Source organism: Orycteropus afer, unplaced genomic scaffold (genome assembly GCF_000298275.1).
Source record: "Orycteropus afer afer isolate SDZICR_OR568_19922 unplaced genomic scaffold, OryAfe1.0 scaffold00152, whole genome shotgun sequence".
In the NCBI taxonomy this organism is placed as follows: Eukaryota; Metazoa; Chordata; class Mammalia; order Tubulidentata; family Orycteropodidae; genus Orycteropus; species Orycteropus afer.
In genome coordinates this window covers 2,854,900-2,870,944 of record NW_006921739.1, presented here as the reverse complement: position 1 = coordinate 2,870,944, position 16,045 = coordinate 2,854,900, and the positions used below count along the sequence as shown (strand labels likewise).

The following is a 16,045-nucleotide window of genomic DNA, read 5'->3' as shown; positions in this document are numbered from 1 at the left end:
TATATGATTATATCAATCAATGCAGAAAAGGCATTTGATAAAATCCAACATCCATTCCTCTTCAGAACTCTCAGCAAAATAGGGATAGAAGGGAAATTCTTCAACATAATAAAGGGTATATGTATAAAGCCAATGGCCAACATCATTATTAGTAGAGAAAGACTCAAGGCATTCTCCTTATGAATGGGAACCAGACAGGGATGCCCCCTATCACCACTTCTATTTAACATTGTGTTGGAAGTCCTGGCCAGGGCAGTGAGGCAAGAAAGAGAAATAAAAGGCTTACAAATTGGCAAAGAGGAACTAAAACTATCTCTATGTGCAGATGATATGATCCTGTACATAGAAAACCCAAGGTACTCAATAAAAACAACTACTGGAACTAATAGAGAGGCTCAGCAAAGTGGCAGGACACAAGGTCAACATACAAAAATCAGTTGGATTCATCTAAACCAACAAAGATTCCTCTGATAAAGAAACAAGGGAAATAATACCGTTTACTATAGCTACTAAAAAGATAAAATATCTAGGAATAAACCTCACCAGAGAAACAAAAGTCCTATACAAAGAAAACTATAAAACACTGCTACAAGAGACAACAAGGGCACTACATAAATGGAAGAACCCACCTTGCTTATGGATAGGTAGACTAAATATTGTGAAAATGTCAATACTACCTAAAGCAATCTACACATTTAACACAATCCCAATCTAGATTCCAACAAAATTTTTTAAGGACATGGAAAAACTAATTACTAATTTCATGTGGAAAGGAAAGATCAGGAAATCCTAGATAGAGTGGGAGGAAAAACAGAACAAAATCCAAACACTCAATAATGACCAGAATTACTGGTCAGATGGAGTCTGGGAAGACCCCCAATACTATGGCCCTGGGATACATTCTTCCCCTGGAATAAAACACACCCCCAGGGGCTGGCTCTCAGCCCAAGAGTTAACAAGATGCACACGCAGACCACTCAACCCAGGATGATGCACCCACATACTCAATGGTAATACATCCCTTAGATCAATAGACCACGGAACACCAGAGGATCAACATTCAAATTGAGGAAATGCAGGACAAACAGGAGTACATAAATATGAGGGGCACAGGGGGAGGATTACAGGGTAGGGAGGGGAGGAGACTGGGTTAGGGTTGGACATGGTAAATGGGAAATGAAACTAAATGCACATGTAACGTTGAATGTGAAACAAGCTCTTAAAAAATAAGAAAAAAAGAAAAATTATTGCAATCAACAATTTGTTTAAATAGTAGGAAGACATATAAAAAGTTTTCCTATTTCACTTTGATAGTCCTGACTATATTTACTATAATTAACTTCAAATCACACCATATGCTTGTTCCCTAAGTCCAGTTCTAGCATTTCTGCTAATATAACACTAGTCCATATTTCTCAGAATCTTTGGGCAGTGTAAAGGATTATCAGAAAAGAAAACAAAAATGAATTAGGCAAATTTTAATTGCCATTCTTTCTCACAAAAAAATAACCCCAATATCAGAGTCTCTTTTCATCATACATAATGTTATGTCTAAAATCAGTTTCAGAAGTAATGTGGAACAATGTACATCTATACAACAACCTGCATCACTAGGAAAGTAAATAAAGTCTATCTGATGTTCAAAAGAGAGCACAAAAAAAGCCTTTAAAACTATTTGAAGTTCTTCAACCCTATGAATGCCAAAAAAAAACTTCCTGACTAACTCTAGTCACAGTTTTAGCTTTTCTTTGCATCTTCTTCATAACTAATAATGGAATGGGTTAGTTTCTGCTTTCAGAAAATGAATAATAACACTTAATGTTGTTTAAATTAACTCTGTTTTGGCAGTAGGAAAGGATCAGTCAGTGTAATGGAAAACAGAAGGTAAACAGTTTTCAGTGGTATGTAAAATAAAAAAAGTAAATGATATGTATGTTTGAAGATATATCCCAAGCCATTGAGTGATGAGCCTGGATGTGCAGAGCGGCACAGAGAAGTCTATTCCACATTAATCAGATCCTTGTGGCATTGAAGTTTTCGTAGGGCCTATGTTCTGTCACAATGGCAATCAGTCAATCAGTAAGACTTCCAAAATAAAAAGCCTGGATACTTGGAATTCCACATGAACACTTAGCTATCCTCTCCTTGTTTAGCTAACATTTTTTAAATCTTTGTTTTCTGAAATTACTTTTAATTATTTCTTTAAAATACCTTGACTGGTGGCAATGTATTACTGTTGTCGGCAGTGGTGTATCATACTGTTAAATTAAAGCAAAGTTACTGGTTATAAAATTTGGTTTATGGAATATCCTAAGGAATCATTCAGGTATATGATACAGTTAATTAGTCTAAGTATATACTTGTTGTTTTTTTTTTGTTTTTTTTTTTTGTTTTTTTCCTTACTTTTCTGTCTTACTAATGACAATTACAGGGTGAAAAAGGACAAATGGGACCCACAGGAGAAATTGGAAGCAGAGGTGCTCTTGGACAAATTGGGGAAAGTGGTCCTAAGGGTGCCAGAGGAACTAGAGGTGCTGTGGTTAGTACTTGATTTGTTTCCAGAACTGAGTCACTGTGGATGGAAAAGAAATGTATCCTTGTCCTTAAAGTTTCAGTCCTTGATTAACTTTACAGAAAAGGCAATAGTTCCACTGAAAATAATCTACCTCCATGGAATATGGAGAATTGTAGGCATTCCACAATACTTAAGTGGCTTAGTGGTTTCTGGATATGAAAAAGGAAAGGATAAAAAAACTAAAAATGGAAATAAAATATGAAATGAGGTTAAAAAAAAACAGATTATAACTCCTAAGTAGGAAAGTTTACTGCATTTTACACAAACAACACCTGCCTTATACATTTTTGCATATTGTGCAATGCCTTTTTTCATTTTTGCATATTGCATATTGCATTTTGCATATTGCATTTTGCATTTCATTTTTGCATATTGTCCTATGCCTTTTTTCCATGGTGCACTATCCTAATATTTTTGTACATGCTGATGACTTTGAATTCTGTTTCTTTTTCTGTCCAATGGATTTAATGCTAAGTCTTCATCTTGGTACCAATTGATGTGAGGTTTGGTTCTCAGCAGCAGACCCTCATCAGCCTACCGTTCAGTTCCTAAAGCAGCTCCTCTCCAGGCAAGATTCCTTCCCCACTCTGCAAACCACTTTCTCCAATGCAGGAAGAGATCACTTTTTCTGCCCTGGAAACAGCCCATGCCAGGACAGCCAACCCCAACTTAGGAGGTGCATGTGTTTGCGTACCATGGCTGAACAGGCCATTCAGGCAGGTGAGGCTGGCACACAACAGCCCTGCACATTCCTCCCTGCATTCTGCCTGGCCAGTCTCTGCATTTAGGCTGATTGAATCTCCCACCTACTTGGACACCACTAGGCAGGATGAGAGCCACAGGTGCAGAGGAGTCACATGCCCCTAGCTCAGATGAGATGGGTCCAAATGGTTCTCGGGAGGCCCCAAGAGGACCAGGACAATGCACACCTATGCCACACCATCCTGCTGCCCAGTCTCATGTGGGGCTAGCACTATATGACCTGAGCGTGCACAGGCAGTGCCCAGCCCACCATGGAACCAGCTTATGCTGGGACTGTACAGCCACACACACAACCTCTGCCCAACTCTACACCCATCTCTGGAGCAATGTACCTGCATGCAAAATTGGCTACAAGGAACTGCGCCACTTTCTGACCCAGCTGTAAACTGCCCCAGAGCAAATGCATAGTTTCAATTGTTTATTTTCTAATTACTGAGGTACTACCAAACTCAATCCATGACTTCTCAACCATGGCTTATACTTTTATTATACAAATATGATCAAAAATAACATTTTCAGACTATTAAATGAGGGTGAATGAGGTAAAAATTCACTTCTGGAACTGTCACAAGACATGTGTAGTACATGCATGGTCATGCTGCACCAGAATTTTTTTTTTTTTTTTTGTCATTTCTGCCGGTTATGCACATGTGCATTATTTATGTGCCACACTATTTGAGAAATATATAGTATATGCCTAAAATTTAAGGTCTGGATTTAGTATCTCTATAAAACTATGTTCTCATGGTTGACAGACTGCTTTGAAATTTTGGTGTACTTGGAAATGGGTTTTCTTTATATGCTTGAACTTCTCATGCTTTATCTGGAGATTATGTTTCTATAAGCTGTGATAAATTTCTAAAACATTCAACTACATCTTTAATCTTTTTATGTATTTTGCATGATGTAGGGAATAAGTGTATCATGATACTTCTGAACAAATAATGTTGTTGTTAGTTGTTGTTGTTATTTGCCATCGAGTCGGCCCCGACTCATAGTGACCCCTCCTTGGGTTTCCGAGGCAGTATCACTACGGAAGTAGGATTGCCCAGCCTTCCTTCTGAGGAGTGGCTGGTGGGTTTGAACCATCAGCCTTCTGGTTAGCAGTCAAGTGCCTTAGGCACTATGCTACCAGAGCTCCTGAACAAATAATAGCAAAATTATATTGCTAATATATTTTAACCTGTCCAGAAAGTCACTGCATGAGAGAGATGCAAAAATACTTAAGAGATAATGCAATTTAATCACCTGGCTGTTTCATAAACTTATTACAAAATGCATGTGTATTTCCAAGATTCCATTTAAATGTCACAATTGCTAGAATTCCACCAAGGCCTGTTGGAGAGCATTGCATAATCAATCCATTTGTTGTTTCAGGAAGGTTTGCCTCAGGCTTATTTAAGTATTACTTTCCTTACTGTTTTCTTACTGCTTCAGGCTTTTCTTGCTTCCTCTTATTTAAATTATACTATTTCTCTGATTGGCTTATATGCTTAAAAACATTATAAAATGTGATTTTTTTTTTAATGAACATAAGAACTGATACATCCAAACAATATTACCTTCAATATTCACATGCTTTGAATTTCTCTATAAAAGAACATTTACTTTTTAAATTTTGACACATATTCCCAAATCATCTTCCCAAAAAGTTTTATCAAATTTATACCCCCACCACCAACACTTGATAGATAATCTTTTTGATGGTTGCCAATCTGATAAATTTAAAGATGTATCTTATTTTTGTTTCTATTTACATTTCCCTGATTGTAACAAAGCAAGTTCTTCTGGAAGTTTCCTGTTCATATATCCTTTACATATTTTTTCCTCTTGGATTTTTGTCTTTTTCTTATTGATTTGCAGTGACTCCCTATATATTTTAAATGCTAATGTGTTTTTCTTAAGTAAGTTGAAAACGTATTACATTGTTTTTCCTTTCTGTCATTTATCTTTTCATTCTGAGTTCTTTGCCATACAGAAATTTTTTAATATTTACATAGTCACACTTGTCAGTCTTTTCCTTCACAATTTCTGGAAGGAAATTTCTTCTTTAGAAATGCCTTCCCTACTTCAAGTATAGAAAAATATTCTTCTACATTCTTCTACTACTTACCTTCACCATTAATTTTGGAAACCATATAGATTTATTTTTTGTTATGAGATGTATAAGACTAATTTCTTTTTCCAATTTCATAACTAATTGTCCCAATATTATTTATTGAACACTCAATCTATTTCCCATTTTCCTGAAATGCTACTCTTGCCATAAACTGCATCCTCAAATATTAGTTTCCATTTTTTTCTTTTTTTTTTTTTTTCTATTAATCTGTTAGTCTGTTCCTGGGTCACTACCACACTGTTTTAATTATTAGACTTTTACAGTATCTTTGAAATCTGGACAAATACAATGTAATTCTTTTGTCAAAAAAGATTGGCTCTTACTGTGATTCCCTCTTTAAAGTGAACTTTAGTATCAGTTCAGGTTTCATCAATATTGAATCTTTCTATAGATATGGCAATATTTCATTCCATTTACTCACATCTTTTAATATCCTTCAAAAGTTTTATTTCCTTTATCTTTGTTCCTACATTTTCTTTGTTAGGTTTATTCTTAGCTTTCTATCTATATTGTTAATGGAATTCTTTTTCCATTACATTTTATTATTGATTATTACTCTATATAAGATAGCTATATAATTTTATATTTTGATCTTAATCTACTTTAATGAATTTAGGTGATTCTCTTGGGTTCTCTTATATTGCCATCTCTTATTTTCTTTAATTATTACATTGATTAGAACTTTTAGTATGGTAATGAATAGAAGTTATGATGGAGGAATCTTGTCCTGTGCTTGTCTTTAATGAGAATGATTCTGTTTCATTGTCAAGTGTTATTTATAATTATTGTTAAAGCATATCCTTTATTAGTTTCAAGAAATTTCTTCTCATTCGTGAGAGTTTTTGTTTTAGTTTTTACATTTTATACTTTTTTTTTTAATTGTGATTTGGGTGAAAATTTCCAGAGCAAATACATTTTCCATTCATAAATTCATGCACATGCTATTGATTGCAATCCCCATAATGTAACATCTCTCTTCCCACTTCTTCCCTGTGGTCACCTTTCCCCTGTGTCCTTTCCTATGCATTCCTGCCCTCTGAACTCTCTCCCTGTGCAAATGCTGCCCTTCCAATCCCCCATGGTTGATTGTTATGAGGAATGTACCTACCTGATGTAAACATTCACCTTGCAGGCCTGATTGTTGGTTGACTGGAAGCCACAGGAGTGAGTTTAATTCCAGGTCCGAAGGGTGACTTGAGACCATGGTCTTGGGGGTTTCACTAGTCTCTATCAGACCAGTAAGTCTGGTCTTTTTTAGGAATTTGAGTTTTTCTCCTCCCCCTCTATCCAGGTTCTTCTATACTGATACCCTTCCTAGTGGTCTGCAATGGCAGGGTCATGTAGGCTGAGGTTCACATGGTCCGCTGGTGCCTTAGACTAATTGTATCCCTGTGTCTTTTATTTTCTTCATTCTTCTTTGCTGCAGATGAGGAGAGACCAATTGTTGCATTTTAGGTGACCCCTTGCAAGCTTTTACTCACGACTCACCAAAGTAGGATGTTGTTCTGGTTACCTAGTCCCACTCTGACAAGAATATACCACAAATGGGATGGCTTTAACAAACAGGAGTTTATTCTCTCACAGTTTGGAGGCTTTAAGTCCAAGTTCATAGTTCCAGGCTCTATAGGCTGAGTGAAAGCCCCTCAACCTTGGGCTTCAGCTCTGCCTCTTGCTCCCAGCCCATTGAAGCTAGAGACATCTCTTCCCTCAGGCAGCTACTGGCTGCTGAGGCTAACAAGCCCAAGGTTGACAAATAATATGTCACAGTCCCAATGTTACCAAACCACATGGCAGGCCATTAATTCAAGTCCATTATAAATCCCAAGTTTGGCAGAGCATGGCAGGCTGCTGAACAACAACTCAGCTAATGCAGAGTCCAAGTGTGCCATAAGCTAGAGACCATTCCCAAAGTTGCTTCTTATATACAGGAAGCAGACCACATACCCAAAGCAGCTACTCAGCTGCTTGTGGTAGATCACACCATGGAGGTGATTGCCAGTCTCATCATGGAGAATAACTACTACCAGCTGCCCAGCCACTCAACCAGGCCCAGCCAAGTTGACCCACAACTTTAACTACCACAGATGTAGAGCAATGTTTTTGTGTAATGTGTTATGCCAGTTGATCTTGATGTCCCCCATAACCACAGTCACTAGCCCACAAGCACAGTGATTCACTTCCCCAAGGTGTTTGGCTGTGACTAAGAAGTTACCATAATTTTGCTCCCTGTTAGCTCTATTAAATCTGTGGACATTTTCACAGCACATGCAAATATGTTTGTAGAAATATTATCTGCCATATTTGTATATGCTCATGGGTATATTACCTTTTACCTAGCCATACTTGAGCATTTAGACTATCTACTTATGTATCTACCCATAGATTAATGTTTGTTATTACTGATATTACAGTATTGTGCATGTCAAAGTGTTTATCCCTGTTGTCTGTACCTCTTGTGCACCGTTCCTTAGTATTGTGCTGTTTAATCACATGTTTTGGTATATTGTCTTTCCCTTTACCCAAGGCAATATTTGTCTCTTACCTATCTAGCAATTTTTCCTCCCCTCCTTGGTAACCAACAAAGAAAACTTCCTTTTGTAAACCTTTCCTTGATGTTTTATAGTAGTGTCCTTCTGTTATTGACTTATTTCACTCAGCATAGTGTCCTCCAAGTTAACCTATGTTGAGGTGTTTCACTGAGCCTTCATTATTCTTTAATGTTGCGTAGTATTCCATTGTGTGTATGCACCATTGTTTGTTTATCCATTGATCCATCGGTGTGCACTTAGGTTGTTTCCCTTTCTTTGATATTTTGAATAGTGCTGTGATGTATATGGACATGCACATATATCTATTCATGTCCCAGCTCTCACTTCTTCAGCATGTATACTTAGTAGTGGGTTTACTGGATCAAATGGTATTTATATTTCCAGCTTTTTAAGGAAACTCTGTACTGTTTTTCTTATTGGTTATATCATTTCAGTCTTACTAGCAGTGTATGAGGATCCCAATCTCCACATCCTCTTGAGCACTTATTATGTTGTATTTTGTTTATCTTTGCTATTATTGCTGGGGTGAAATGATATTACAGTGTTGGTCTTTCTCTTCTTTTTTTTTTTTTTTTTTTTTATTGTGATTTGGGTGAAAGTTTACAGAGCAAATTCACTTTCCATACAGCAGCTCACATACACTTTGTCTCATGACATTGACTACAATTTACCAGAATGCAATAAATAGTTCCCATCCCATTTCCTCGCCATAGTTACCTCTTCCCTGTGTCCTTCCCTCCCATGCACTCCTGCCCCAAGCTGTCTCCCGTTACACACACAGACCTTTTATTCTCCCATGATTGATCTCACCAAGGAATCTATCTACCTAATGTAAATATTAAGCTCACATGCTTGTCTTTTGTTTGGCTGGAAGTCACAGGAATGGGTTCAATTCCAGACCTGAAGGGCAAATAGAGGCCTCGTTCCATCAGGCTCTATCAGACCAGCAAAACTGGTCTCTTTCTTTTTATGATTTTGAGTTTTCCTCCACACTGTTCTCCCACTCTATCCAGGATCTCCTACTGAGATCCCCCTCTGAGTGGTTGACAGTGGTAGCTGGGCACCATCTAGTTCTTCTGGTCTCATAGTCGTATAGGCTGAGGATAGCATGGTGTATCAGTCACTTGGACTAAATCTTTCCATGTGTCTTTGGATCTCCTCATTCTTCACTGCTCAGGATCAGGAGAGACTCATTGTTGCATCTAGATGGCCACTTTCAAACTTTTAAGATCCCAGTCACTACTCGCCAAAGTAGGAAGTAGAACAATGTTTTTGGGTAGTATGTTATGCCAATTAAGCTTGATGTCCCCTGTGACCATGGTCCCAAGCCAACAGGTCCAACTACTCACTTCCTCTAAGTAGATGGCTGTGCCCAAGAAGTGACTACAACCTTGCTCCTTGTCAGCCACACACACACACACACACACACATACACATACATACATACACACATATACACCTGGGAATTCTTACAGAACATACAAATACACTTGTAGAAACATTGTCTGACAACCCTATACATGGTCTTGGGCTAACTACCCCCTGCATAGACATACCTAATAGTTCAGCCTGTCCACCCTTCTATCCACCTGTATATCTATGTTTGCCTTCACTGACAAAGCAGTACTGTATGTGGAAAAGGGTTCATCTTTCTTGTCTGTACCTCCCATGCACCTCTCTATGTTTTCCTCTTCCTCAATGCCATCATGTTGATCACTCACATTTGATATATTGCCCTTCTCTTGACCCAAATAAATACTTGTCTCTACCTATCTAACAGTGTTCCCTCTCCCCCCCTCCCACCTCTGGTAAGCAACAAAGAAAATTTCTTCCATATATAAACCTTTTCTTGACTTTTTATAATAATGGAATAATACTGTATTTGTCTTTCTTTGATTGACTTATTTCACTCAGCATAATGTCCTCCAAGTTCATCATGTTATGCAATGTTTTGCTGATTCTACATTATTCTGTAGGGTTGCATATTATTCCATTGTGTGTATGTACCATAGTTTGGGTATCCATTCATCTGTTGACAGACATCTGGGTTGCTTCCATCTTTTGGCTATTGTAAATAGTGCCACAATGAACATGAGTGTGTGTATATCTGTTCTCGTCCTGGCTCTCACTTCTTTAGCATATATACCTAGTAATGGAATTGCTGGGTCAAATGTTATTTCTAATTCCAACTTTTTAAGGAATTGCCATACTGCTTTCAATGATTGTGTCATTTTACAGTCCCACCAACAAAGTACAGGAGCCCCAATCTCTTCAAATCCTCACCAGCATTTGATATTTTCTGTCTTTTTGAATTTTGCTACTAGTACTGGGGCAAGATGATATCTCATTATTGTTTTGATTTGCATTTCTCTAATGGCTGATGATTGTGAGGATTTCTTCATGTTTTTTGACCTCCTGACTATACTCTTTGGTGAAGAGATATTCATGTCTTCTGACCATTTTTCAATTGGATTATTTGCCTTTTTGTTGTTGAGGTGTTAGAGATAAATCTCTTGTCAGATATGTTATTGCCAAATGTTTTTTCCCAATCTGTAAGTTCTCTTTGACTCTTTTGGAGAAGTCTTTGGAACCACACAAAAATTTAATTTTTGGAAGGTCCCATACATCTAGTTTCTCATCTGCTGTTTGTGCACTTAGGGTTATGCTTGATAGTCTATTTATGCCATATATTGTTGTTGTTGTTGTTATGTGTGTATTTGCCCCTAGTTTTTCCTTGAGGAACTTTATAGTTTTAGGTTTCACATTTAAGTCTGATCGATGTGAAGGTAGCTTTTGTGTATGATGTGAGGTACAGATCTTGTTTCATTTTTCTGCAAATGGATATCCAGTTTTGCCAGCACAATTTATTAAACAGACAATTTCTTCCCCATTTAATGGATTTTAGCCCTTTGTCAAACAGCAGCTGACCATAGGTCAATGGATCTTTTTCTGGGTTCTCAATTCTATTCCATTGGCCTGTGTGTCTTTCATTATACCAATACTAGGCAGCTTTGACTACTGTGGCTGTATAGTAGGTTTTGAGATCCAGCAGTGTGAGAGCTCCTGCTTTGTTGCTCTTCTTCGATAGTGCTTTGCTTATCCGAGGTTCCTTTCTATATAAAGTTAGTCATTGGTTTTTCCCATATCCTTAAAGAATGTTGATGGGATCTGGATTGGGACTGCATTGAACATGTAGATTGCTTGGGTATTGGTGACATTTTCACAATGTTCAATCTTCCTATCCATGAGCATGGTACGTTCTTCCATTTATGTAGATCTCTTACGGTTTCTTGAAGTAGTCTTTTATAGTTTTCTTTTATGGTAAGATTTATTCCCAAATATTTTATTTTTTTGGTAGCTATTGACTACTAGCCAGAAGGCTGGCAGTTCAAACCCACCAGGCACTCCTTGAAAACCCAAAGAAGGATCACAATGGGTCAGGTCTGAATCCACGGCACATAACAACAACAACAACATTGTAAATGGTATTGATTTCCTTATTTCTTTTTCAACAATCTCTTTGCTGGTATAGAGGAATCCAACTGAGTTTTGGATGTTGATTTTGTATCCTGCCACAATGCTAAATATCTCAATTAGTTCCTGTAGATTTTTTTAGTGAGTCTCTTAGGTTTTCTGTGTATATGATAGTACCATCAGCAAATAGGGATAGTTTGACTTCTTCCTTACTAACTTGGATGCCTTTGATCCCTTTCTTGCCTTATTGCCCTGGCTAAAACTTCCAATACAATGTTGAATAGAAGTGGTGATAGAGAGCATCCTTGTTTGGTTCCTGTTCACAAGGGGAATGGTTTCAGTCTCTCTCTATTGAGAATAATGTTAGTTGTTGGTTTTGCCCTTTATTATGTTGAGGAATATCCCTTCTATTTCTATTTTGCTGAGAATTTTTATCAAGAATCGGTGTTGGATTTTATCAAATGCCTTTTCTGCATCAATTGATATAATCATGTGCTTCTTTTCCTTTGATTTATTTATGTGGTGGATCACATTGATTGTTTTTCTAATGTTGAACCATCCTTGCATACCTGATATGAACTTCATTTGGTCATAATGAATTATTTTTTTGATATGCTGTTGGACTCTATTGGCTAGAATTTTGTTGAAGATTTTTCATCTGTATTCATGAGTGATACTGGTCTGTTGTTTTCCTTTTGACTGATGTCTTTGCCTGGTTTTAGTATCAAGGTTATGCTTGCTTCATAAAATGAATTTGGAAGGATTTTCTATGTTTTGGAATAGTTTGAGTAGGATTGGTGTCAGTTCTTCTCTGAATGTTTGGTAGAATTCTCTGGCGAAACCATCTAGGCCAGGACTTTTTTGTTGGTAATATTTTTTTATGACCTGTTCAATTTCTTCTTTTGTTACGGGTCTGTTCAACTTTTCCACCTCAGTCTGTGTTAGTTTAGGTAAGTAGTGAGTTTCTAGAAATCTATCCATTTCTTCCAGATTTTCAAATTTGTTGGAGTACAGTTCTTCATAAAAAAAAAAAAACCACCAGCCTTCTGGTTAGCAGTCAAATGCTTAAGGCATTATGCCACCAAAGCTCTCACAGTTCTTCATAGTATCCTGATATTATTCTTTTAATTTCAATTGGTTTTGTTGTGACATCACCCATTTCATTTCTTATTCATGTTATTTGTATTTTTTTCCTCTTTTCCTTTGTTAAATTTGCCAGTGGTTAGTCAATTCTATTAATCTTTTCAAAAACCAATTCTAGTCTTGTTGATTTTTTCTGTTGTCTTTCTGTTTTTTGTTCCATTGATTTTTGCTTGAATCTTTAATATTTCCTTTCTTCTGGTGATTGTAGGCTTTTCTTGCTGTTATTTTTCTAATTGTTGGAGGTGTTGGTTTAAAGTATTGCTTGAGGCTCTTTCTTCTTTTTTGATGTGTGCATTTATTGCTATAAATTGGCCTCTGATCACTGCTTTTGCTGTTGTGTTTTTTCATTCTCATGGATTCAAGGAGTTTTATAATTTCATTTTTTATTCCTTCTCTTACCCAGTCTTTCTTAAGGAGGATGTTTGCTCTTTTTCCATTGCTCTTCCTATTGTTGATTTGTAATTTGATAATAATGTGATCTGAGAAGATGCTTTACAGTATTTCAATGTTTTAAAATTTATTAAGGCTTGCTTCATGGCCCAACATATGTTCCATCATGGAGAATGTTCCATGTGCCCTGGAAAAGAATGTCTATTGTGCTGTTGTTGGGTGAAGTGCTCTGTAGATGCCTATAAGGTCAAGTAGATGGATTGTATTGTTTAGCTCTTCTGTGTCTTTGTTGGGTTTCTTTCCAGTTGTTCTATCTTTCATTAAAACTGGTATATTAAAGTCTCCTACTATGACTGTGGAGTCATCTATTTGCCTTTTCAATTCTGTTAAAGTCTGGTTTATGTATTAGGGGCTCTTTAATTGGGTCCATAGATACTTATTATAGTTATATCTTCTTGTTCAATTGATCCTTTAAGAATTATATAATGCCCTTTCTTGTCTTTTATGGTGTTTTTGTTATAAAGTTAATTTTATCAGAAATTAATATTCCCACTCCTGCTCTTTTTTGTTGCCATTTGCTTCGTATATCTTTTCCAATCTTTGATTTTTAGTCTATTTTTGTCTTTGTCTCTAAGCTCTGCTTCTTGTAGACAGCATATTGATGAGTTATGTTTTCTTATCCAGTCTGCAACTCTCGTGTCTTGATTGGTGCATTTAATCAATTGACGTTCAGTGTAATTATTGACAAGTATGAATTGATAGCTGTTATTTTGCTGTGCTGAGCATTTATGCTTGGCACATTCCATGTAATAATAGAACATTATATGGAATGTACATTTATGTTTATGAATTGTGTTATCATTTCCTTTGTTTCTATTGTTTTAGTATTTGTTAACTATTTGTGCTTGTCCTCTTTTTTATTGTGATGTGAAGATTTATCATTTTTCTTTGAGGTTACCCTATGATTTACCATTTTCTCCCCGAGTTTAGCACAATCCATTCTATCTTGCAACTCTCTCAACTTCTGCACCATTTACAAGTTCCATAACTGCAATGTTTTTTCCCTCTTTTTGGTTTGTAGTTGCCCTCATTTGCCAATTGATGTCTCTGGTTCCCTCTTTATAATCTTATAAGCTTATTTTACTTTGGATACTTTTATCGCTGTGTTGGTTTCTGTATTATGTAATCTTGTGTATTAATGGTCAGTTGTTGTTTGCTATTGTTGGTTCTCTGTTCAAAGGACTCCCTTTAGGATTTCTTGTAAGGTTGGTCTGGTTTTAACAAATTCCCTTAATTTCTGCTTATCTTGAAATCTCCTAATTTCACCATCATATTTGAGGGACAATTTTGCTGGGTATATAATTTGTGGTTGGAAATATTAGTCTTTCAGGGTTTTATATGTACCATCCCATTGCCTTATCACTTGCATTGTTTCTGCTGAGAAATCAGAGCTTATTTTTATGGGTTGTCCTTTGTAGGTAACTTTTCATTTTTCCCATGCTGCTTTAGGTTTCTTTCTTTGTTTTCGGTTTTGGTGAGTTAGATGATGGTATGTCTTGGTGATTTTCTTTTGCATTCTATCCTCTTTGGGGTTTGTTGGACTTTCTGAATGGATATAGTCTCATTTTTCATCATATCAGGGAAGTTCTCTTCCAACAAATCCTGGACAATTTTCTCAGTGGTTTTCGTTTTCTCTTCCTGTTCTGAAATTCTGATTACACATAGGTTATTCCTTTTGATGGTATCCCACATGAACCTTAGGCTTTCCTCATTTGGTTTTGATCTTTTTTCTTACTGATCCCTTTCCAAAGAAGTATTCAGGTATTTGTCTTCAATCTCATTAATTCTATCTGCCATTGGTTTGATTCTACTCCTTTCCCTTTCAATGTGTTATCTATTTCTGAAAATTTAGTATTAATCTTCGGGATTGCTATCTGCAGATTTTGTATCATTTCTAATTTTTCATTTATTTTGTCATTTTGTTCTTGTATGTTCTTCTGAAATTGTTTTAGAGCTTTGTCTGTGTTTTCCTTAATTTTTTCAGGGTTTTCCTTGATCTGTCTCTCAATCTTTTGAAGGTAGCTAAGTATAATTCTTTTGAATTCCTTTTAAGGGTGTTCCAATGCTGCTTTTTTTTCTTTGGGGATGTATTCTGGGTCTGTATCCTGCTCCCTTGTTTCTACCCCTTTATCTTGTTTCTTTATGTGGACTGTGATGGTCTGTTGTCTCTGAGACATTGTGATGTTGTTGTGTTTAGGTCTCTGCTAACTTTCTCCCCTGGGAAGTGGGGCAAGAGCTGGGATGAGACAGAGACATGGAAACCCAGGAAAGGGGAGGCAGACTGGCCCCACACCCACATGTGGGAAATGGAGTGAGAGCCAAGGATGAGACAGAGTCACAGGAACCCAGAGAAGGGAAGGCAGAAAGGCCCCACACCCACATCCACACAGGAAAGGAGGTGAGAGCCATGGATGATACAGAGCCACAGGAACTCAGGGAAGGGGAGGCAAACAAGCCCCACACCCAGATGTAGGAAGAGAGACAAGAGCCAGGGACAACACAGAGCCATGAGAACCCAGGAAATGGTAGGGTGGAGAGGTTTTGAACAGCTAATGCAGACAAATTTGTCCATCAGTTTGTCATACTGTGGTGGTTTGTGTGTTAATGTGAAGCTTGAGGCTGTGCCACTAGTCTCTCTAATGCCAGTAGGGTTGCACATGTTGCACAGGTTTCATTGCAGCTTACAGACTGAGACAGACTAGGAAGAAGGAAGAGGCCATCCACTTCTCAAAGAATTGGCCCAGGGAAATCCTTATGAATAGCAGAGAAACACTGTCTGACATATTACTGTGTAACTTTAAGAATAGCCCAGAAACACTGTCTGATACAGTGCAGGAGGATGAGCCACTTAGGTCGAAGTCTCTCAAAATATGACTGGGAAAGAGCTGCCTCATCAGAGTAGAACCAACCTTACTGATATGGATAAAGTAAAGCTTTCAAGACCTCCATGTGATGACGTGGCATGACTCAAAT

At 37.1% G+C, this 16,045-nt stretch overlaps 1 protein-coding gene across 1 annotated transcript in view; it reads left to right on the top strand.

Moving 5' to 3' along the window:
- Nucleotides 1-16,045, top strand: part of COL24A1 (collagen type XXIV alpha 1 chain) — a 586,013-nt gene that overhangs the window by 417,612 nt on the left and 152,356 nt on the right. Inside the window, exon 38 of the mRNA XM_007946195.1 lies at nt 2,432-2,539. Coding sequence (XP_007944386.1) covers nt 2,432-2,539 — 108 coding nt within the window. The remainder of the gene's footprint in view (nt 1-2,431; nt 2,540-16,045) is intronic.